The sequence below is a fragment of the Solanum verrucosum genome, unplaced genomic scaffold, assembly GCF_900185275.1.
Source record: "Solanum verrucosum unplaced genomic scaffold, falcon-dt-bn FXZP01000100.1, whole genome shotgun sequence".
Lineage (NCBI taxonomy): Eukaryota > Viridiplantae > Streptophyta > Magnoliopsida > Solanales > Solanaceae > Solanum > Solanum verrucosum.
This window is the reverse complement of record NW_026020254.1, coordinates 1,288,229-1,312,577: the sequence shown is the minus strand read 5'-3', so window position 1 is coordinate 1,312,577 and position 24,349 is coordinate 1,288,229. Positions and strand designations below refer to the sequence as shown.

General features: G+C 32.7%; 2 protein-coding genes across 2 annotated transcripts in view; both read right to left on the bottom strand.

The window, feature by feature from the left end:
- Positions 1-84: 84 nt before the first annotated feature.
- The window catches only part of LOC125833217 (glutaminyl-peptide cyclotransferase-like), a 247,381-nt gene continuing 223,116 nt past the window's right edge, over positions 85-24,349 (bottom strand). The window contains exons 2-12 of the mRNA XM_049512363.1: positions 4,826-5,040; positions 4,410-4,466; positions 4,284-4,319; positions 3,704-3,768; positions 2,817-2,880; positions 2,279-2,396; positions 2,101-2,198; positions 1,543-1,613; positions 1,425-1,452; positions 849-903; positions 85-389 (exon numbers count right to left, since the gene is read on the bottom strand). Coding sequence (XP_049368320.1) covers positions 265-389; positions 849-903; positions 1,425-1,452; positions 1,543-1,613; positions 2,101-2,198; positions 2,279-2,396; positions 2,817-2,880; positions 3,704-3,768; positions 4,284-4,319; positions 4,410-4,466; positions 4,826-5,011 — 903 coding nt within the window. The 5' untranslated portion in view covers positions 5,012-5,040 and the 3' untranslated portion in view covers positions 85-264. The remainder of the gene's footprint in view (positions 390-848; positions 904-1,424; positions 1,453-1,542; positions 1,614-2,100; positions 2,199-2,278; positions 2,397-2,816; positions 2,881-3,703; positions 3,769-4,283; positions 4,320-4,409; positions 4,467-4,825; positions 5,041-24,349) is intronic.
- LOC125833162 (probable serine/threonine-protein kinase At1g01540) lies at positions 12,476-23,887 on the bottom strand. The gene is made up of 10 exons (XM_049512303.1): positions 23,493-23,887; positions 23,251-23,352; positions 23,025-23,147; positions 22,772-22,951; positions 22,472-22,601; positions 22,158-22,367; positions 13,807-13,981; positions 13,428-13,761; positions 12,844-13,099; positions 12,476-12,553 (listed from the first exon to the last, which is right to left on the bottom strand). Exons 1-10 carry the CDS (start codon positions 23,885-23,887, stop codon positions 12,476-12,478), a joined length of 1,983 nt encoding a protein of 660 aa, XP_049368260.1.

The following is a 24,349-nucleotide window of genomic DNA, read 5'->3' as shown; positions in this document are numbered from 1 at the left end:
TTGAAAGGCCTCAAAAGAAGCCATTGGTATTTGTTGGGGAAGCGGGATGTGGACTCAGAGTGGGTGTTAAAACACAACAGAAACAACTAATTACGACTTTTACTGCCTCATTCCACTTTTTAATTATGTTGCAATATGCATAAGTAGCTGATGTTATACATAGCAATAGAAGTAAAATATAGGAAGAGGTGATCAAGATATGGATGTTGCTGCTAAAAACAGCTCCAAAAGTTTACATGAGAAATGATAAACATCATCAGCTCTCTAAATTTCCAAGATAGAATGGTTTTTTGGGATGCACAAGTTATTGATTTCTCCAATTAATGGATCACTCGGTGGGAGGAGGCGCAACTTGATCTCGAATATCTTTGGCCATAGTTTCCCTGTCACTGCAATGAAGAACAGAATGGTATCATTCACAGAGCCATCCAAATTCTAAGGATCACTAAATTACACTGTTAAAACACAGCATCATGGCTGAAATTCCTTTATCGGACATCTTATATTGGTACCAAAGGTACAAATTGTTTTGTGCCTTACAAATCGAGGCTACTAGTTAAGTTGAATGAGAGCTTCCGATGCTTGGATTGCAGGTTAATGATAGAGGGAGAGGGAAGACAATTAAGCCAAAGGTGAAGACCGTGTAACAAGGTTGAGCAACAATATGACATGAGAACATATGGGGAAGATAGAGCCTTCAAGATTAGAAATATTTGATTGATACTCATTCGGTGAAAATTGAAAATTGGGTACGTATTATAGAAGAAATGCTAAGAGGTTAAGCTTAAGTGCCTATCTATCCAAAAAGCTGATGAAGACCACACATTACTATAATGATCAGTTCTTACCAAAAATACGGTCACCGTCTCTGTCCCATGCGATTCCATTCAGGACCTCAAAGTACTGCAGTGAAGAGAAATATTTAGCTTTCGCTCTATATTTGCATCAAAGAACCTGGGCGGGGGGGGGGGGGGGGAAGGGAATACGAAAGTGCAAGGCATAAAGTTCTCTCGATGATGGAAGTTAAGGACTTTACTGGTTCCTGTTTATTCAGTTAAAGGAGGGGAAATGAAGGTAATCAATATGTTTATAGTATGATCCTTAAAATCTTGGTGTAACTTATTCCATATGTGGAAGCATTTCTCACTTCCCATCAGTATAGCCTTCTGTCCATCTAGTGTAGAGACTATTAACTTTTCTTTCATCTTCCCTCCTCACTCACTCTGAACAAGGCACACCGTATAGATAATTACCCATCTATATCATTAACCTGTGTTACACCATCCAAGGCTACCAACAAAACATAATAAAAACCAAAAAGGAAAAAAAAAGCCAGACAGAGAGACAGGAACAGAAACAGATACCGAAATAAACAGAAAACAGCTTTTAGTAATGCATCTTATGTAAAACGGTAAGAAAGTTACCTTATAGCCTCTTGATTTTAAATCTTCTCTGAAAAAAGTTAAAGAAGCTATCTGTTAACAAATCTTGACCAAAACTTGTGAACTGCAATACATTACGACAAAGAACAAGAGCTAATACCTTAGAGATTGAAGGAGAATCCACCCAATCACAGTGCCATCTTTTGGTGAAATTCTAGCAATGCAATCAGTCTGCAGAGAAAGGCAATACCAACATTATTTCGGTCTCTAACTCAGTGTCAAACTTGGAGTTGAGAAATATGACACTCAGATGTGGAAAAAGAAGGTTATCTGCCACCATTTAGTGTCATACTCATAACCATATCAAATGGGAGTACGCTTATAAAGAGGCTTGCCGAGACAGGTTGCTCTAATTTCTAGCTGAATAAGAAAAGGAGAGGACTTAACTGAGTGGCACAAATAGAATATTGGTTCGTACAGTGATGCCATGCACAATATATATCTTTATCGGAAACCCATTAAGTTATACAAACATATATGACATAATACAACTAGCTTCTCAAGCAAGGTTGTTTTCTGGACTATTTCACTGAATACCATAACCAAAAAACTATTGTTAAAGTTGCTCAATGGCTTTCTAAATATGTGGATAGTGTAAATAAATGGGAAAAACAAATCCAAAGCCCAAATGGAACTCGGTAAAAAGAGAGATTTATACCCCATAGACATTTGACCATACTTCATCTTTCACATACTCCAGCTCATTGAGGTAGCGCACTTCATGCCCTTGAAACTTGACAACTTGTTTTCTGATGACTGCATTAAGAAAATGAGTATCTCCATTTTAAGGAAGCAAAGAAGAAACTAAATATCATGTAGACCGTAGATGGGAAAACCTTTCATCGTCTTAGGGTCAATCTTATATAATGTTGATGTTCCATCACTTCCAAAGAGTACTTTCCCATCAGTTGCCAATCCCCAACCATCTTTCATGTGATGAGTAAACTTTTTGAACTGCATATAATTTCAATTCTAAAAATAGTGAGCTAGGGGTAGCAATAAAAAATGAATTTGGTTGCTCCAATAAAGGGCTTCTGCCAGGTTCTTAAGAGAAGGATTTAGTCTATCAAATTTTCATAGTTTCATGTGAAGTTATAGGAAAGGAAAATTTCGTATTCGAGATGATAATTTTAACTTGAACGTCAAATCAAATAGAGGACCTAACACCACATATCAAGGATGAAACAGCACAATATAAACAGTTAACTAACATGGAAGGCTGTGAAGTTAATTGAGGCAATAATCCTACAGACATTACTTTTCTCATAAAATACATCAGGAGCTTTCATATTACAACAAGCAACATCCAAATTAAAATCATGAAAAGAAGATGATTTCAAATGAAAGCACACAAAGTAATGGAGGCAAGCATACTTTGCTAAAGTTGTACCGATCATATATGAAACCAGTATCCTTCAACCATGTTAGTTGGAACAAGCTGCAAAAATCGGCAGTTGTTGCATAAGAACTAGTGATCAATTTAAATTCAAAAATAGTAAACAATACTAAAAGATAAAGGAAAGGAAACAAAAAGACACAACGATCAAAAAGGAAAAAGCTAAAGAAGAGAACTTGGTCTGGTCTAATGTACACCAGAAAATATATCATTATTCATGAATATCTAAGTAATCCTAAGATCGGCTTTCTCTCTCTTTCAAATTAATTGTTCTAGTTTCTATTTTTGGTTATCTCAAGCATGTTTTCATTAAAGGGAAGCCATTTTTCCATACATGTATAATTTTAAACCCATTCCTAAAGACAGAGAATAAAATTTCAACTCTTACTTCTTCTTCTATGTACCTAGTCAAAGTTGGAGAACCAAATCGGACACAGGGAGTGCCGAAGTTGTCAATTTAGTAAAAGAAAGACTGCTACTTAGAGCACAGTCAAAACTTCAAATTATAAACAAAGTTTCACCAAATTCGAGTCGGTTAATTATTATTTGAAACAATGTTACTTATCAGCAGTTTCATAATGACAATTGGCCCAAAATTAATACAACAGCTAAATGCTATTGATCTATAAGCAACACTAGGCTTACAGATATTCCTACCAAAATTTGATGTACTCATAACCGTTAAGAAAATACTGCAATATTCAGGACAGAATTCAATTGCAACCATTACAAGGAGATGATAGAACAGCATATAAGTACTACATGTTATCCTATCTGATAAATGCAAGATTGCTTACTTAGCAGTTATCACAAAGCATTTTCCACATTATTTCCAGAATTAGGAAATGATGTATGTATCCCTTACCTCTCACCAAGAAGAGCTAAACCCTCTCCAAAGTCAGAAGCCTGCATTTCATGAACAGTCTCAACCTGTGGAGCCAGCAATAGAAGATTCCTTTTAGGTCCAAGATGACACACTTTATGTTTCAACAATAGATACCTGTTCTTTCTCACACAATAAACTTCATAAAAATGGATAATGCAGCTTATAGATAGATGTGTTAGCATTTTCAATTGGCAGAAGCTGTCCTGTGAGCCTAAGCAGAAATGTAGTGACAAAATCTTCTTACTCTCCAGCCAGGGGCGGAGGCAGCATATAATGAGGGGTTCATCCGAACCCCCTCGGCGAAAAATATTACTACTTATACATGGTTAAAATTATTTTTTAGGTATGTATAATAGATGTCGAACCCCCTTCCACTAATTCATGTGTTTACTTCTCAGATTTTGAACCCCCTTATTAAAATTTCTGGCTCCGCCACTGTCTCCAGCCATGACGGAGAACCCAACAGAGAAAAACCAAACATGAATACTTATTTTAAATCCTCACAAAACTTCAAAATTGTATTATAGTTTTACTTTTAGTAAGCAAGTTGTAGACATACCTTACCATTCTGCAACGCAACTTTCCGAACAGATGACTGCATTTTTCAGAAAGAGAGAATTACCCATGTCAAGCCTAAACAATAATCATGAAGTCAAATCAAGTATATATATATAAGTCAACTCACACGTCCGTAAAGTCCAGTTGATTCAAAGAGTGTGTCATTTTCTGCATAGAGAAGCCCCTGAAGGATAAACACATCGCGTCAGGAACCAAAGACAAATAATTAAGTAAATTTTATTGAAAGTAAGCAAAAACTATAATTGCAAGTAGACAGAATATAATGTTGAATCATAAAAAGTTTCGTAGAACTCAAAAATATCATCAAATTGCTTCAGATTCAACTTTTTTTTTAAAATCCAAGTAAAAAGCTACCGTCACCAGAAAGTACATTTTACCGAAAATTTGGGGACGAACAACACTAGCAGACCTATCGTGATCAGCGATTAAATTTCTTATTTCCGCCAACTGTATAATCCAGAAAACTCGAAATTCATAATGGTTATGTTGAAAAATAGAGGAAATCGCGAAAATCTAATGAACCTGGGTGTAAGCTTCGGGGTCGTGAGGGAATTCATTGATGACTTTGACTTTGTAAGCTCCATACGATGCTTCAGCTTCACTGAATACGGCAAAGCTCAGTAGAACAATCAAGCCTACAACTGCAAACCTTCGATTTAGCAGAGACATTTTCGCGTGATGGTTAGTAGTTGAAGCTGAAGACGCCATTGATGATTATTAAGAGGATTTGGTGAAAAATAATTATAAATCAGTTGACTGTTGACAATGTCGAGTTATCTCCACCGTCAGATTTGATTGATAAAGGGTAAGACGGGCAACCGGCTTGGCCCTTCTGCTCCAGGATATTTGCTCAAATTCAATGTGCATCGAGTGTTTGAATTTAATATGGAGGTGAAAATCTTATTCCTCCCGTTAAAAATTAGAAATGCTCTTGCCGTGACTACAGATATTCTATTCCTCGGCTGTATGAATATATATATATATTTCTCTACTGTCGCTGTCCCAATCGAACTATTGACCAATAATTTATTTTTGTAATGACTATTTTGTTTTTTCGGTTATTTCTTCTGTTTTAATTTATGTAATGTTATTTGACTTAATAGAATATTTACTTTTGAAATTTATGAACTAAAATAAGTTAAATATTTATGTGACAATAAATTATCTCACTAAGTATAAAATGAACATTTTAAAATTAAATTATTATTAAATTAAAATTTCAACTACGGAACTTCATTCGATGATTCAAATCGTTTTCAAAATTTATAAATGAGTCAGATATTCTTTAATAAATTATATTTTAAAATTAAATTATTATTAAATTATATTTCGTCTCTTATGAATTTCAACTACGGAACTTAATGAGTCAAATCATTTTCAAAATTTAATAAATGAGTCAATTCTAAATTTAATACAAATGGACAATTTAGAAAATGCGACATTACTATTTTACAAAATAAAAACAAATAAGGAGTATAATTCTATAAATGGGAGCTGAAAAAAATAATATATATACAAATTTTATTTCTGACTTGGACAAAAAAATAATTATTTTCAATAAACCTCCGGCTTAATTCATATCCCTACCCGAGACTAAAGAGAATGAGTGAAAATCATATCACGAACCACATATTTGGGAAGAGAGTTCATGTGCATATATTTGATAGGTTCCATCACATCTTTGTTAAAGACTCGAAATTTACTCAAACTGCTTTGTTAGTTTTTTAGGGGTATATTTGAGTCAGAGATTTTATCTAGGATGGTTTAGATAAAAAAAAACAATTAATGTGTTAATTATAAGCCATTTTTAATATATTAGGAATATTTTTAATCTTTTTTCATAGAAAGTATGATTTAGTTCAGTAAATATAATCTTTTGTAAACATATAGGGATTTAATAGGAAGTATGATTCGATTCATTTATCACTTTTTAACCATGTCATGTTTAATTGGGTATAAAACATGAATTTGGTTAAATGTGTTTGATTAGTTAAGCTTATTATTTTAAAGTTTAAGTTTTTTATGACATGACGATATGACATGACATGCCTAACTAGAAGAATTTAGGTCGTTTGGTAGAGTGTATAAGAATAATGCTAAATAAAGTGTATTAGTAATACTTGCATTGACAATGCATGTATTAGTTATACATAGATTATTTTTATGCATTGTTTGGTTTGATGCATTAAAAATAGTGTGCATTGCATAAAAAAAATTAATTTACAAAGATACCCTCCACTTATGATAGAAAAGATGTAAAAAAAAAAAGGTTTTGAGGGGCAATTGAGTCTTTAATCATGCTAATGCATGCATTAAAACCATTGCATTGCTAATACCTAGAAATCTATGGTATTAGCCAGGGCCGGCTCTATGCTTTGGGAAACAAGGCTTTTGCCTTAGGCCTCCAAATTTCGGGGGGCCCAAATTTTTTATCAAGAATAAATTATGTGTTAAAAATTCTATAGAAAATATTGATTATTTATAATAAAAGTATAATTTTTTTTTAAAATAAATTATTTTACCCACTTTAACATCTTTTATACTTTGTTAAAAATAAGAATCAATAGTGAAAAGTGTTGAACAAACTGAATTACAAATTCTTTCTTATTTCTTTTTAAATTTTAGTTTCAAGCATACTAAAATGGGGTATACCAAGTCATCAACTTGTTGCCTCAAATTTTATGATTCTAACTCTTATCTTTAATTAATATTTGTCAACAATTCTTATCTTTAATTAATATTACTTATATAATTATGTTAACAGTTCATATAATAATTGTCGAAAGGATGTTTTTCAATGTTGAGTTGATAAAATCTTACCTAAAACTAATAACTGAAAAAACAATATTAAAATACTAATAATTTTCATCTAAATAGTGTAAGCAAAATAAATTTTGAATTAACTATGTATATGGAGTTTGTTTATATTTTAGGCCCTGAATTGAAATTTCGCTTTAGGCTCCCAATCACGTTAAGCCGCCCCTGGTATTAGCAATACACACTTTAATACACAGTAGAGTGTATAACTAATGCAAACATTAGTAATACATAGGTTGGGAAAGAGTACAACAAGGTACTAGTAATACACAAGGCTAATGCATGCATTATTTTTTCTAATACACTCAACCAATTTACCTAAAAGAAACAAAAGTGAAATTTATAGAATACTTATTATCAATAGTTGAGAAACCATAAAATTAACTTGAATTTGGCTAAAGAATATTCACATTTCATATATTGGAAAAAAAATATCTTTAATGTTATTTTTTGACTTAAAAATGTACCTACAAATTAATGGTGGACTAATTGACTAAATGATCTTTATAAAAAGTCATGTGGTAATGTATGATTAGTCCAAGTTTTAATAAATATGAATATTACCACTCATATGAATTGAGATCCGACCCATGCACCCATATAATTAAACTCAAATTCTTGATTAGTAACATCCCACCCGAATTCCTTTCTTCTTCCTCATATATGATATATTCCCTAATATTGGTGTGTCTTTTATTTAGGATTATGCAAATAACTGCAATCAAAATTTGATCTTAAGATTCCTCTGAAAATAAAAAAGAACAAAGAAATTATTTTTACATTCAAGTAGACTTTGCTTTTCTAATTGCTCTAATCTTTCGGTGTTAGCGAGTCTAGGTTAAATCCTAAGATTTTAAACATTATTAATGCCATAAGATATTCAAGGAGGAAAACAAAAAAGCAAAATAACCTATAAAATATTTCAAGAGAAAGAGTTGATTATACAGTATAAATTCGAGATCAAATCTGCAACAAGTAGCAACCACTATTAATATGATAACAAGGGTACAATTGACTGAATTTGCCATATGGAACAAAAAACTAATGATTTGTATAGCTTACACATTCTTGAGCGTTTATCACTAATAGAGGCGGATTAGAATTTAAATTTTATGAGTTTGACATTCAAGTCGTTCTTTTATATTATTGTATTCTAAAAGTAACAATTTGTACGTATTTAAGGAATTTCTTAAGACAATATAGAGTTTAGACTAAAGTTATTGAGTTCAACATAATCGTGACTAGCTCTGCACCTAATCACTAATTTGATAACATAATATCAAGTTTCATCATTGGCAAGTGAACAATGTGACTAACAATATCCCTGCATTAGTAAAATTCATATAAATTATACTCTTGTTTCGAAACGAATATAGCTCGAGTATAAACACGGACAGTGTTAAGAAATTCTTAAACTATTAGTGTGATTTAACATGTTATAACAAGTTATCTATCGTATTTTTCAGGTTACTTATTATGGGCGGAATGACAGTACATCGGTGATTAGCTAATCGCGCGGCTATAGCATGTGGATTACTTATCCCATTTTAGGCCTATTGTTAACATCTGGATCAATACATCTAAAAGCTATGAGCAGAATTCTTTTCACTTCTTTCATACAAGGCATTTCTGGTAGCTTTGGATCCACTATTTGATCATATTGTTGACTTCCCACCATTGACTTCGTCCAATCAATTAAATATTCCCACAAATTGATTATAACCCCTATTTTGGCGACCCTGTTTTCTTATTTTATACGAATAAAATGAATGAGTATGACAAAAAAATTCGAATCCATAATGTAGTCATTAACACTCTGTTTTAATCATTGTTACCCATTATTTCATAATGTATTATATTGTATTATACTTTATTGTACTGTATTATATAGTAGATACAATATTTGGCTAGACTGTATTGTTTGTTGTTGTTTAATAACATTTTAATTGTTTGGTTTGATTGTATCGTACTGTATTGTAATTTATAAATTTACTAAAATATCCTTAATTATTATAGGGTAGGAGGTTTGACTAGAATTAAATAATATAAGGTAAACGGTAAAATAGTATTTTGAAATATTATGTAAAATATATAATTGGAAAAAAAATTTAAGTAACAATGGAAACACACCAAATCGGTTGTTCCATAAAATAGAGGTTTTCATTGTTACGTAACAACGAAATTTAACAATACAATACAATACAATACATTTTAAGTAACAATCAAAACAAATATTGTAGGTATAATAATGATACAATACAATGGGTAACAATGATCCAAACAGAGTGTAAAAAGTTTTGTTTGTGGGGAGATTTATTTTCTCATCAATTTTAATATATTTTTCTTTTATATTAGTTTTCATATAATAATATTATGTTTTTAGTATAAGTTTTTGTCATCTAATTTTTCAACGTCTTGATTTGCAATTGTAAGCTTCCACATGACGCTCTAATCACTTTTGAACCCAATAGTCTGATGGTCCTATGGTTCAATGAGGTAGAAGGCAGACTCAAGATGGTTTCAAATCAATTTGTAATCAATTTGATGATAATGAAGATTTTTGTCTAGCTACACATGGATAAAAGTTTATAACCATATTTTCAACATTCCTGTTGCTGCAATTTTAAAAATAAAAACAAAATATTTTAAAACCATTTTTAACCCATATATTTTTAAATTTTATTTTTAACCATCACAAGCAGCAGTGATGAAGACTATGTGAAGAACAAAATTATCATGCATATGAAGAAGGTGGATCAAATTTTGTCAAAAAAATCCAGCCAAAAGCGGAGATTTGTTAGGATTTTTTCCTGATTTTCTTACTTTATTTAAAATTTATTTTTCTCTTAAAGGAAAATCAAGTATTATCATAAATGCTTCAACTTTTCCTGGAATGAAAATATAATTTTCTTCCATGTTTGGTTTATTCTTTCCTTAGAGCAAAAGTTTGGAGATCTATAAATTGAAGATTCATGTTCTCATAGCATAAAACAAGAACATTCACAATGTAGTCAATAAAGAGTTTTGTCTTTGGGGAGATTTTTCCTCAACAATTTTAATATTTTTTTATTAGTTTTTTCATGTGTAGGCTGATTGGCTAAACAATATAATAATAATATATTTTTAGTATAAGTTTTTGTCATCTAATTTATCGATGTCATGATTTGCAATTATTAACTTCCGCATGACACCCTATTATCGCTTTCAAGTTAAATCCACTGGAAAGGTGCACAAAAATACTAACTATTACGAGTTAAATTCATTGGAAATTCAATTAGCTTTATTAGATTTTTAAGTTATAGTTTTTAAACAAATTTACTAACTATTATTTAGAAAGTTGAAAGGAATAATAAAATATGAGCTCATTCAAAAATGATTATATTGTAACTGCAAGGATTCGAACATGCTTGTGTGGGCTTCATAAGAGAGCCTCAGACCACAAGGCCGCTGTGACTTATTGTGCCAAGGGTGTCCAAAGTATTAAATTTAACCATTTTGAACAACATTTTACTTAGGTGTACGGTATAATTTTCCGGCGAATTGGACACCCTCAAGACACTGTAGCTCCGCCCCTGGATCAAAGTTTGTTTTTGTGTTGTCGATTGAATGAACTAAGAAGAGTAAAGATAGTCTGAAATAACGAAAACACCTATCCAAAAACTTTTTCATGTTAGAAAGAAGACTTAATAAGTTATGAATAATTTTTTTATGAGATTTACTAGTTTGGATTTTCAAAAGGAAAAAAGAGAGTAAGAAGTTATCATTGATGATTGTCTCAAATTGCTTTAATGGTGTTGATGGAGAACGAGGTGAAAATAATGAAGACAAAAAAGCGGTGAAAAAATCTTTTTATCTTTGGCAACCAAAGAAGAATCCTAAACAAACTCTAATAATTTCATATTTTTATCCACTGTCAGGGATATAAGTTAATCTCAGAGAAGAACTCAGGGAAGGACTATTTTGGAGTCTTTAATCCATTTATGCTTCAATGGGTGCATTCCATGCTCATAGCCAATATTAGCTTTTCTTTTGTTTTATTTAATGATTGTGGTGTCCAGATTAATTTTTGAGCACCTCGACTATTTTCACGAAATACTTAACTGCCATAAAACGACAATCAAAAGCGACGGACTGCATCGCTTTTTTGGTCAAAATCGACGGAAAAGTGACGCAGTCACTTCCGTCGCTTTTTAGCTCGACACTTTTTGACTTTTTTTTTTGATTTTTTTAAAAAAAAGCGACGGAGTCCGTCGCTCTATTTTAATTTAATTTTTTTTATTTCCAAAAGGAGACGCCGTCCGTCGCTTTTGTGGAAATTTTATTTTTAAAAATCCCAGAAAAGCGACGGACAAAAGGACGTTATCCGTTGCTTTTCTGGAAATTATTTTTTTGGAAAATCCAAAAAAAGCGACGGACAAAACCACGCTATCCGTAGCTTTTTCTGCAATTTTTTTGACAGTAATCCAGAATCTGCTGCCCACCTGCAAATTCAATTCAATTCAATTCTACACCATTCAACTCAATCAATCACACACAATTATAAATAATTTACAGGGATAAAGGTCTGAAAAATATCTCAATTTTGGACGGATTTTCTGTTGCGATACTAAACTTGAATGAGGACATATTACCTTCCTAGACTATTTAATACCGTATTTTAAACATATATATTTGCCCACGTGGACATAAAAATAATGTAAAATTATAAATAGTAATGTGTCCACGTGGGCACATATATACCTTTAAAATACACTATTAAATAGTTCAGGGGGTAAAAAATATGGTATTAAATAGTTTAGGGAGGTAATAGATCCTTATGAGAGTTTAGTATCGCAACAGCAAATCCGACCAAAGTTAAGGTATTTTTCAGATCCTTATCCCTAATTTACACAAAACATAAAACAACAAACTTAAAATAACATTCAAAAGTATCTAAATCACAATTTAAAGACTTATAAAGTCTTTCAAAATTTATTTCAAAATTTCATAAATGTCCAGAGATCTAAACTAGAAAGTGGCATCTACATAATCATCCTCATCAACACTGTCGTCGTCTGTGTCCTCAGGAGCCGAAGTAGTAGGTCGACGAGCGAGGTTCATCACTTGTTCTTTGATTTGTTGAACGGTCGCGCTCATGCTTCGTTGTTGAGCTACTCTTCTCTGCTCCGACTCTGTCAGTGTCGCTGTAAGTTGTGTTATTTGAGCCGACATAACAACAATCTGAACACCGTCAAGTGTCTCGGCTTGACGTGATGATCCAATACCTTCTAAGCCTGACTGGAGTCGTCTTACATCGTTTCGAGAGCCTAGGACATAGCATCTACCCTTGTGTGTCCCTCATACCACTTTTTCTTTTCAAATCTGGGTGGACAGTTCATGTGTCATTTCGACCGAACTATCTAGATTCTCAGCGACGTAGTGATGAAACTCATTCTGCATATTAAATATAAAAATTGACATCAATATATATACATATCATAAATATATTCACTATTAATATATATTATTCATATTAAATAACTTACAAAAGTTCGTTCGGCCATTTCCTCCACCACACATCCGGATCCGACTCATTTTCTTTCTTCTTGACGTGAGTCTTCTTGAAAACCTCCGGTTCAATGGGAGTGCGTCCCAATTCTTTTTCCTATAAATAAAAACTGAAATTTATAATGATATATATGAATCAACTTATTATTTATTTAAAAGTTTGAATTAGAACTTACCGTCTCTCTTATAATTGTTCCAACGGTCTTTGCACCTCCGGTGTGCAACGAGCCACCCTTAAGACTGCCTCTAGCCTTTTTAGTTTGTTCTGATATTACCTTAAGCTTGTTTGTGTTCCAATACAGACCCAATTCATCAAAAACATGAGGCAACATCCAATCCGGACGTTCACCACTATCCCAAACTTTCTTTAGCCAACTAGACAGTCTGGCGGATGCCCTTCTCTCAAATGTGGTCGTAATGACCAAATTGTACCTAGGCTCTCAAGTACACATAGTCTGAAAAAAATTGAATAACATTAATTAGATCGATAGTAAGAAAAAGTAAAGTATACTAAACTTAACTAAAAAATATATACCTTAAATTCATTAAACATCGCCTGGTGTATTCTGTTTGAAATCTCGCTCCAAGAGTGATAAGCCTGTGTATAAAGTCTTCTAACACAGTATTTTAAAGCCCGGAAAGCATCCTTGCAGGATGCCACTTGCAAAACACATAATAAATATGTTAGTTCATGAATAATATATTAAAGTATAAGAAATAAATAAAATAAACTAACAAATAGATAACAAAACAAACTTACGATGATCCATCCGGCTCAATCATGACTTTACCAAATCTATCCTTCTGGCCAGGAGCTAGAGCAGGCATCTTATCATCTGGTGTAGCACTAGGTCTAGCTGTAGATGAGGGTGATACATCAGGATGCACAAAATGTTGAGTAAATGGAGGCGTACCGGTCATAACATCTAACTGCTCGTTACTAGAATCTCCAATCCTCATGGCAGAAAACTGAGGAGATGTATCTGTGGGAGATAGAGTACCTGCCGATAAGGGTCGTGCTCGATAAATAACCTGTAAAGGTAGGTCCTTGTAGCGTCGTACAGGCAATGCTTGTGAAGTAGAGAAAGCACCGACTGATCAATGGTAATTAGGATAATATTGCCGAGGATTCGCCGTACCAAACGAAACAACAAATAAATGAGTATCATGATTGATGTGCTCTGGCATAGAAGAAATAGATCCTACAATATCCTCAGGATCTATGGATCTCCTAGACTTCTTCTTTTTAGCCTGTTTAGTCTGGCTAACTCCAAGATTCTCGCGATGTCTATCACCGTCACCAACTGATGACATCTGTATGTAAATTTACATGTGTAATATATATAAAAATCATAATTTAAATAAAAATAGCAAAATACACTAACTTACATATATATACTAGCTAGCTTTCATTCTACGCTATTCCTCCTCGCTTGTTTCAATTCCATCATTCTCCCATTCTTCCTCCTCAATTGTTTCATTTTCATTATCGTCCCATTCTTCGTCATCAAATGATTCATTTTCCTCATTCTCATATATTTCTTCCTCAACATTCAGTATCTCATCATTAGATACTTCTTCTAATATGTGTTGAGGATGTTGTAGTGTGGTTTCCAATTCAATATCAACTTGTTGTTGAACAATTGCAACATCATTTTGATACGCCACATCTAAGACATTGTCAATTTCAATTCTTCCCAAAAGCTTATTTTTTATAACAACCCACCAATTAGCTTTGTCTCTACGCAATGGATATGGAGCGTAATACACTTGTTTAGCATTTTGTGCAATGATAAAAGAATTATAACTTCTGTATTTCCTGGTGTGTTTAATTTCAATTATATTATGTTGATGGTCCACCTTTGTGCCTCTATGTGATGGGTCAAATCACTCACAACGAAACAATATAATCTTCTTCTTAGGCCAACCTGAATACCGCACTTCAATAATTTCATGACTGACACCATAATATTCAATAGTTTAGCTAGTACCATCAACATCACCTTGTATGTAGACATTGCTATTATTTGTTTTCTTGTTCCTAGAAACTTCTTCAGTTTGAAACTTAAAAACCCATTGACACAATACTTATTCATTGTCAGTACTTGAGATTCAGGTCCAAGTGCTACTTCTTTCACTAATTGCAAATGTTGGACACTTGAGTATTCATCGTAAACCTACGTGATTGTTATTTCAAGTAATATAAGTTAGAATAACATGAATATATTATTAAATACTTAGTGATTGAACACTTACATAGTTCCTCAGCCATTTGAATTTTTTTGTATAAATGGCTTCATTACCCCATGTGTTTACGAACAAGCTGATCATTTTCAAGTATTTCGTTAGTTAATGAACACTTATTAGTATGTAATTTGATAACATATTTTTAACACTTACTTGACATATGGTTGAATCTCTTGACAATTAAGCAAAATATATGTCACAACTGATTGCATTTTCATATCAGTGAAGCCTCGCTTCCACGCTTTTTAGATCCTCGACCATTTTGATTAAAAATTGATATCGGTGAAAATAAAGGATCAATATCGCCTTCATCATTATATTGCGATTGGGCCTGTTTATCCTACATGACATATCATCACCAAAGTAATAAGAATAAAAATCACCAGTTTCTCTCCTAATATGACCTTGAACAACTGATCCTTCGATCCTTCCCCTTTGCTTAATCGTTTGCTTGGAACTGCCAATTTTTCTACATGTATATATGTATATATATATGTTAATAAAAGACTTGGTGAATATATATAACTTAGTGAATATTTCAAATGGATACATCCATCTTGTTTAAATCGGACCTCCGAGGCGGGCATCTTGTACAAGGTGAATTGGAAGATGCTCCATTACATCAAAGAAACCAGATGGAAATATCTTCTCCAACTTAGTAGTAGTAACAAGAATATTTTCCTCCATCCTGTCTAAACTACTCTCCAACAACTTTCTAGAACACAAATCTTTAAAAGAAAGACTTATCTCTGTGACTGATTTCCATATCCTTCCGTGTAGATGGCTAAAAGCGATAGGAATTAAAGTTTCCATGAACACATGACAATCATGACTTTTCATACCTATCAATTTTCCTTCATTCATATCTGCTCGCTTTCTTAAATTCGAAGCATAGCCTTCCGACATCCTCAAATTTTTAACCTACTCAATAATTTCACGTTTCTCATCCAATGTGAATGAAAAACTGGCTTTGGGCTTAACAATTTTACCATTCTGTAATTCCTGCAGCCATAACTCTTTTCTCTTACAATATTCCTTTATGTCCATTCTAGTTTTTGAATTGTCTTTGGTCTTACCCTTAACATCCATCATTGTGTTAAACAAATTGTCAAAATATTTTTTTTCAATGTGCATCACATTAAGATTATGTCGTAGCAGATTGTCATTCTAATACGACAACTCTCAAAATATGCTTTGTTTGGTCCAATTATGTTCCACACCATATCCAGGAAGTCTAGAAGGTGAAGTTTCTGTAACTTTAAGTAATTGAGAAACTCTTTCCCAAATTTGATGCCCTGTGAGTAATGGAGGTGGGGGGGGGGGGGGGGGGTCACTTTCAACCTTATTTTTTCTAAATGCATTTTTCATCTTTCTAAACTCATGGTCCATTGGCAAGAACTGGCGATGACAATCAAACCATATATTTTTTATGTCATGCTTTAAAGTGAATGCGTTACTATTTTCCATGCAATACGAACATGCTAGCTTTCCAGTTGTCATCCAACCAGACAACATCCCGTATGCAGGAAAATCATTAATAGTCTGTATTAAAGAAGCACGCATAAACAAATTTTGCTTAGTTGATATATCATTAGTCAAAACGCCTTTAAACAACAATTGTTTAAGCTCATCTATCAATAGTTGTAGATAGACATCAATCAAACTTTTTGGATTACGGGGACCTAGAATAACACAACTTAGAAAGATGTAGGGACTGGTCATGTATATTTTAGGAGGAAGATTATACGGAGTAAGAAGTACCGGCCAGCATGAATAAGGCGAAGCAACATTAGAGAATGGTGTGAAGCCATTTGCACACAACCCCAATCTAATATTTCTTGGTTCACTAGCAAAAAAAGGATATACATTATCAAAATGCTTACATGCTTCACCATCAGATGGATGAGACAAGACACCCGATGGCCTTCTATATTCACGATGTCATCTCATATGTAGGGCAGACCTCATCGATGCATACAACCTTTTTAACCTAGAAATGAGAGGTAGATAATGCATTGCCTTAACTGGGACCATCTTTCCAGTCGGAGTCCTCTTATAACAAGCATCTCCACAAAACTTACAATTTTCTAATTCACTATCAGTCTTGTAAAACAACATGCAGCCATTAACACAACAATGAATTCTATCATATGTCAATCCTAACTTGGAAACCAAACGTTTTGCCTGATAGAAGTTCTTAGGTATGTTAAACTCCGGATTAACTAGCTCACCCAAAAGATCAACCATTGAGTCCATGCCGCATTAGGAACATTCCAATCTGATTTAATATCCATTAATCTAATCGTAACTGACAAGGCAGAATGCGGACTCCCTTTACATAGTGGACGACTAGACTCTTCTAATTGATCATAGAAACGTCTTGCTTCTTCATTAGGAGCTTCATCAAAATATTGTTCCGATTTCATCCCACCTTGAACCCCGAAAGCATCATTGATCATTTCATGAACCCTATCATGTTCAACCCTAATTTGACCATGTGGTGCAACCATATTATATTCATCCATAGGCAGAGAATTATAAAACATACCATCGAATCCATCACTTTCTCCATGATCAATCCATACAAAATATCTAGGCTTAAATCCATTACGGTACAAATGAACCATAAGTGTATCTGGTTTAAAAAATTTTAAGCACTTACATGTACTACAAGGACACCTAACCAATCCATTATTTTTGAAAATGTCAAGTGTCATTGTATGGTCAATAAAATCTCTAACACCGTCAATAAACTCAGGTTTCAAATCAGCACCAGTTTCATAATGCATATTATACATCCACAAACGATGATCCATCTACAAAAATATAGATATTCAATTATATTATAAATTAAATTTAATAATAATTTTACTACATTTTTTTTTATCCCTTCCTAGGAGCTCTCACCCCTTTTGCTCCCTTGGTGACTCGAACTCGCAACCTTCGGGTTGGAAGTGAGGGGTGCTTACCATCCGAGCAACTCCCTCTCGTCAATAATTTTACTACATTAATTCATTGTTAATATATATTTGTAATAATTACTTAATAATTCTAATTAAGTTCAATTACTACATTAATTCAATTTCTAAAGTATATTCAAGTTCAATTTCTAAATTCAAGTTCATATTATAAAAGTTATTAGTTATATATAAAGTGTAAATCCAATAATTAGTTATATATTCAAATTCTAATTAAGTTCAATTAGTTCAAGATCTACAAAGTTAAAGCTTAATTAATTAATCAATACTAATTAATTAAGTTCAAATTAAGTTCAAGTTCTAGTTAAGTTGATCAAAATTAAGTTTATATTAATTCCTAATTAAGTTTCAAGGTAGTATAAATTAATTAAGTTTAATAAAGTTCTAATTAATTTATGTTAAGTTCAAATTAATTAAGGTCAATAAGATTTTCAAGTACTACAAAATTCTAATAAGTTCAAATAAAATCCAAGTTCTAATAAGAATAAAAATTAAGTTCTAATAAATTAAAGTCAACAACATTTCAAGTTCATATTCCTAATTAAGTTCAATTTATAGTAAATTCAAGTTATAATTAATTATAAGTTCTAATTAAGTTGTAATTCAAATCCCTAAAATTCCAAATTCAAACTAGCTAGCTAGTGTCCCAAATTCAAACTATTAGTCCTAAAATATCAAATATAATTCAAACTAGTCCTAAATTCCAAATTCAAACTAGTCTTAAAATCACAAATTCAAAGTACTCCTAGAATTCAAAAATCAAACTAGCTAGTGCTAAAATCCCAAATTCAAACTATTAGTAGTCCTTAAATCTCAAATATAATTCAAACTAGTCCTAATTAATTCCAAATTCATACTAGTCTTAAAATCACAAATTCAAAGTATACTCCTAGAATTCAAAAATCAAACTATAAAATCCCGAATTCAAACTATTAGTAGTCCTAAAATCTCAAATATAATTCAAACTAGTCCTAAATTCCAAATTCAAAATAGTCTTAAAATCACAAATTCAGTTAGTTATATATAACCTTCAAGTTCTAAATTCAAGTTAATTCATATCTAATTTCTAAACTTAATTATATATAAACTTCTGATCCATGAATTGGTTATATTCAAGTTCAAGTTCATATATTCATTCATGACATTCAAACATTCAACACATATATTCATGATATTCAAACTAACTTCTAACTTCAAATTAACACTTTACTAACTAACAATCAATCAAAAAAATTTTAAAAAAAATCTTAAATTCAAATCCCTAATAATAATCCTAATTCAAAATCTTGAAAACCCTAACAAAAATCCTAATTCATTCACTAACTAACAATGCCCAATTCAAAATATGCCTAATTTTTAAAAAACCCTAAATTAAAAATCTTCAATTCTATATATCTAACTAACAATAATCAAACCAAATTAATAGTTGATTAAACACAACCCAATAAACTAAAACAATAATATACTAACTAAAAATCAACTATAATCACAAGAATTGAAAAAAAAACCTAAAATTAGGAACTAACCTTAAAATGAGGAGAGAGGCAACGACGACCGGCAAGCAGCGAGGCAAGGAGCTGGGCCAGCGGCGTATGGAGACAACGGCGACGAACAGATTGAAGAGAGAAGGGAGAAAATAGAGTGAAGAGAGAAGAAGAGAGAGAGAGAGAGAGAGAGAGAGAGAGAGAACAAAATTGGAAATCCCGATCTAGTCAAGATATTTTAAAAGAAGCGACGGACAACGTCTCTTTGTCCGTCGCTTTTTAAAAAATAGTTGACCGATATTTTGACCAAAAAAGCGACGGACTAAGAGACGTTGTCCGTCGCTTTTCTTAAATGTTTGACCAAAAAGCGACGAACTTTGAGATGCTGTTCGTCGCTTCTTTAAAAAATTAATTAAACAATTCATTATTAATTATATATATAGTTGACGCAAAAATCCGCGAAAAAAGCGACAGACTAAGCGATGCCGTCCGTCTCTTTTTTAAAAAAAAAAATTAAAAAAAATATTTTTTATTAAAAAGCGATGGACAGTGTGGTTAATGGCGTCGTTTTTTGAAGCGACGCCCTCCGTCACTTTTATGTCCGTCGTTTTTTAGTAGTGTGTGTATCTCGACTATTTTCACGGAATACGTGGTGTCCAGATCAACTTTTATGCACCTCGATTATTTCCACTGAACACCTGCCACTTTCCACCAATAATAGGTATCAAGTAACTCTATCCACCAAGGCAAACTAGCACAAATAACGAGAAATATCTACTGTTTTTTATCTCCACTGAATTTTGAACCGGAGACCTCAAGTATTATCTTCCCTTTTCTTGTGAACAATTGAATAGGCTGACTCGAAATATTAAACTCACCCAACCAAATATTGAGGATACTGAGAATATGAGTCCATATTGGATTCGATGGGATGTTCATGCAGAAAAAAAAATGAGTATATAAGCATAATAACACTTATTTATTATCATAGATTTAGGACTCCAAGATAATCTTAGAATTTAAACAAATTTAATTAAAGGCTCAGCTGAATTTAATTAAATGTACTGTTAAGCTAATGGGGACTAACCATTTCAAACTAAATCTTAATTGATTATAACTAGAATGGACTGAAATATGAATTTCAGAATTTGTTTTTGTACAAATTAAATCTTTGTTTTGATGAACTTTTTTTTTGTGTTTTTAAACAATAACCTTTAGGGGTCGTTTGGTTTGAAAATGAGTTATGATGGGATAAGTTATGTTGGGATAAGTTATGTTGGGATTAGTTATGATGGGATAAGTTGTGTTGGGATTTTTTTTTATTGAGTGTTTGGTTTGTTGTATTCAAAATAATAAATTTTAAGAACAATTTATTTGTTTACAAAAATGCCCTTCATTAATGTAAAAAGTGATATAACAAAAGGGTTGAAAGAGACATTTTTGTCATTTACCTATTTTATCCCGAGATAAGTTATCTCGGGATTACTATACCACCCAAGGAGAGGGATAACTTATCCCGGTACTAATTATTAATCCCGGGATAAGTTATCCCGAACTTGCCAACCAAACAACAAAATAAGCAGTACTATAATTTAATCCCGGGACTATTTGGTATTATCCCTCACACCAAACGAGCCCTTAAGGTCAACTCATTGAAGTTCTGCTTTAGGTTATCATATTTGTTGTGCCACCTTGCAATATCAACTTTAATGGCCAAATGGGTCAATATTATTACATTTGTCTCTATTGTTCATAAACATCTTAACAATATCCTTAAAGTAACTTGTATTAGACCAACGAGGGTTGTGGTGAAGCCGTAAGTATTCCTTCATCTTTAATCAGAGATATCACGTTCGAGTTCTCTAAACGAAGTCACCTTTGTTAGAGAATATTTTACCTCTAATTGTGAGATTTCTCGGTCAAAATTTAGTCAGACTCCAATACGGGTATAGAACACCGGCTAAAACAAAAAAAAAACTTGTATCAGACCATTGACCAACACAGCAAGTATTGAGCGCGCTTGGAAAAAACGTCAAAATAAATAAATAATATTCTTATATATTGCAAGAATAAATTTCAGGAAATGGATGAGTGATTTTTATGCAATGAAAAAAAAAGGTGCCTTTTCCCATAACCGAATACTTTTGTCGTAAATATTGCATATTTGATTCCATCTATAAATCAATTTTCTTTCTTATGAGTGAAAATCTTAATAAGAATGATAGTTTTTACTATTCATATGATATGAATATACCCATCAATTTGTATGGATGATGAGACTCCATTGATACAGAGCCTCCTGGGTCTTGCTCTCTTTTTTTTTCCCTCTACATTCCTCTTGTAATTTAAGTTAATATGAACATAGTTAAGTGATTTGTATGAAAGAAAAAAAGTATTTTTTATAATATGAACTTATATAGTTTAGTGACCTTTCATGATATTTACTCGAATAAGAAGATTAATATTCCAACAAAATCTTTCTGTTCTGACCATTCTAAGCAGTAGTGACTAAAATGAGTAAACAAAGGAATGTTGGCACCACAACTCAATTACTTTAGAAAAAATTTCTTGGACAAACTTACCTGTTAAAGGTTCTCTGTTTCCAAACTATTAATGTATCTAACATGTTATAATAACAAGTTATCTGTCTTATTTTTTAGGTTACTTATTCGACATACATTATGAGCGGTAACATATGCATCAGTCAGTGTATAAAGATTAAGCGCATTCGTTTTTATTAATGCTTTTGAAGTTATGATGAAGCAGAGGAATCACGTTTACATCGCTGAGTAGTAAATCGCGCGGCTGCAGCATATGGATCACTTCTCCCATTTTAGGCCTGTTGTTGACATCTGGATCAACACATCTAAGAGCAATGAGCAGAAATATTTTCAGTTCTTTCATACTAGGCCTTTCTGGTAGCTTTCGATCCACTATTTGATCATATTGTTGGCTTGCCACCATTGATTTCATCCAGTCAATTAAATATTCCTGCAAATTGAATATATCTCTATTTTAGATCACCTTTTTTTCTTGTTTTGTGGGAATAGAACTGAATGAGCTATTATGCCAAAAAAGAGTAGAAAAATTTTAACCTCATTTTCTGTGCTAGTGTACTTTATGGAAGGCTTTCCTGATACGATCTCCATGATAAGTATACCAAAGTTGTAAACATCACTCTTCTCGTCTAAAATTCCGGTGGATAAATATTCTGGTGCAAGATAGCTGAAACAGGCCATAAAAAAGAAAGTTATAAATCAATCGAAAAGGAGGGGCTTGTGTTAAAATGCTATAGCAATCCTCCAAAATTGTAAGATGAGAACATTTTTGAAGAGTTCGAGCAACATAGATTTATAAGTTAAAGAATTGCAGAGTGTACCAAGCAACTAACTCACCCTGACATTCCAGGAGGGGTTGTTATTGGGTGATTACTTCTTTCATCAGAATATAAGAAATTGGTGATACCAAAATCAGAAATCTTTGGATTCCAATGCCTATCTAGCAAAATGCTACTTGACTTTAGGTGTTGATGTATTATAGCAGCTGGTTCAGTATCCTCATGAAGGTAAGCCAAACTACACAAAATTAAATAATTTAGTCGACGTGGATTCAAAAGAGAAAGAACTTAATTGTTAATTAAAAACACACCCTTTTGCAATTCCAAGCACAATGTTCATCCGTATATTCCATGTTAAGGGGCTAACTTCACTGATGCAGTCATGAAGCCACTGCCCTAGATTGCCATTGTCTACGTACTCCTCCACGATTATCCTGATCGAATAATTACAAACAAATTTGGCATTCAATGAATTAAGAATGGCTATTGAGTATATATAGACTATAGAGAGAGAGAGAGAGAGAGTGTTTGTAGTACCTGTAGTTTCCTTCAAAACAATAACCAAACAAGTTCACCATGTTTTTGTGTCTGAGTCCCAATAATACTTCCACCTCCCCTGTAAATTCCTTCGCTTTAGTCCTGACATTCATTCAGTGTTTGAAGCGAGAATCGAATAATAAGATACAACGAAAAATTTGATCCTGCCTATATTAAGCAGGCAAGAATTTGAAGAGCTGAAGTTCTATCAATGCACTAATTGTAATTGTCTACATATTTACCTGCAACTGAGCAACCGCTTTATTGCAACTCGAGTGTTACCAAACATGATAGCATGATAAACAATGGCATAATCTCCGCAAGCAACTACGTTTTCATCAGCAAAGTCATTTGTTACTGCTTGAATTTCTATCAATCTGAATTGATAACTAGGCTTAGTTGCTCTACGAGTAGAAACTATCACTTGTTTTTCTGGGATACTTCTCATGCCCATTGGCTTCAAGGACTTGCGTGCTTTACAGCGGCGGCGCGGCCTGGTTATGATGATACAGAGAGTAGTGATGCAGATGAGGACGAAAAGAACAATGCAAGTGAGAATTGCAATCCATAATTTGATCCCAAAGAATGGAATTGGCTTCGAGAGCCTCTGTATGATGGCTGTAAAGTTGAGATACATTCTTACATAATGCCAAAGTGGAATGCGAAACCTTTTTAGAGAAGACGTTTTGGTTGAATAAGAGTTAGAGAGAGTTTGTTTTCAACTAAAACTCTTATTAACGTTTTGTAATTTAAATGCTGTGATATTTAAGATAACAGAATTGTGGCATCCTTATGCGGCGGGATATCTTCAAACAAAATTGGTTCATTCGCACAATGCCTCTATTTATTGGTGTTCTTTAGTTTTCGCCCTAAAAAGTGGTGGAAAATATCCTTTGTTGAAATTTTATATCATAATATAACAACTTAAGTCCTACTAGAAATATGTTATATCTTACTACGCATAACTTAGTTTACGGTAGAAGGGATAACTTCAATTTCAAAACATTATGCATTAAAAAATTCATAACCCACACAAGTTATGTCTTACAAACATATTTTGATTCCTATGAACGTCGATAGAGTCATCAGTTCAATTCAA

What these genes read in the sequence shown, in the direction of transcription:
- LOC125833162 (XM_049512303.1), bottom strand. Translation starts at nt 23,887, where the DNA reads ATGTATCTCAACTTTACAGCCATCATACAGAGGCTCTCGAAGCCAATT. An exon ending in TGTTTTGAAGGAAACTACAG is followed by an intron (nt 23,148 to 23,250) that starts GTACTACAAACA and finishes TTATTCGATCAG; the next exon opens with GATAATCGTGGAGGAGTACG. An exon ending in ACCCCTCCTGGAATGTCAGG is followed by an intron (nt 22,602 to 22,771) that starts GTGAGTTAGTTG and finishes GGCCTGTTTCAG; the next exon opens with CTATCTTGCACCAGAATATT.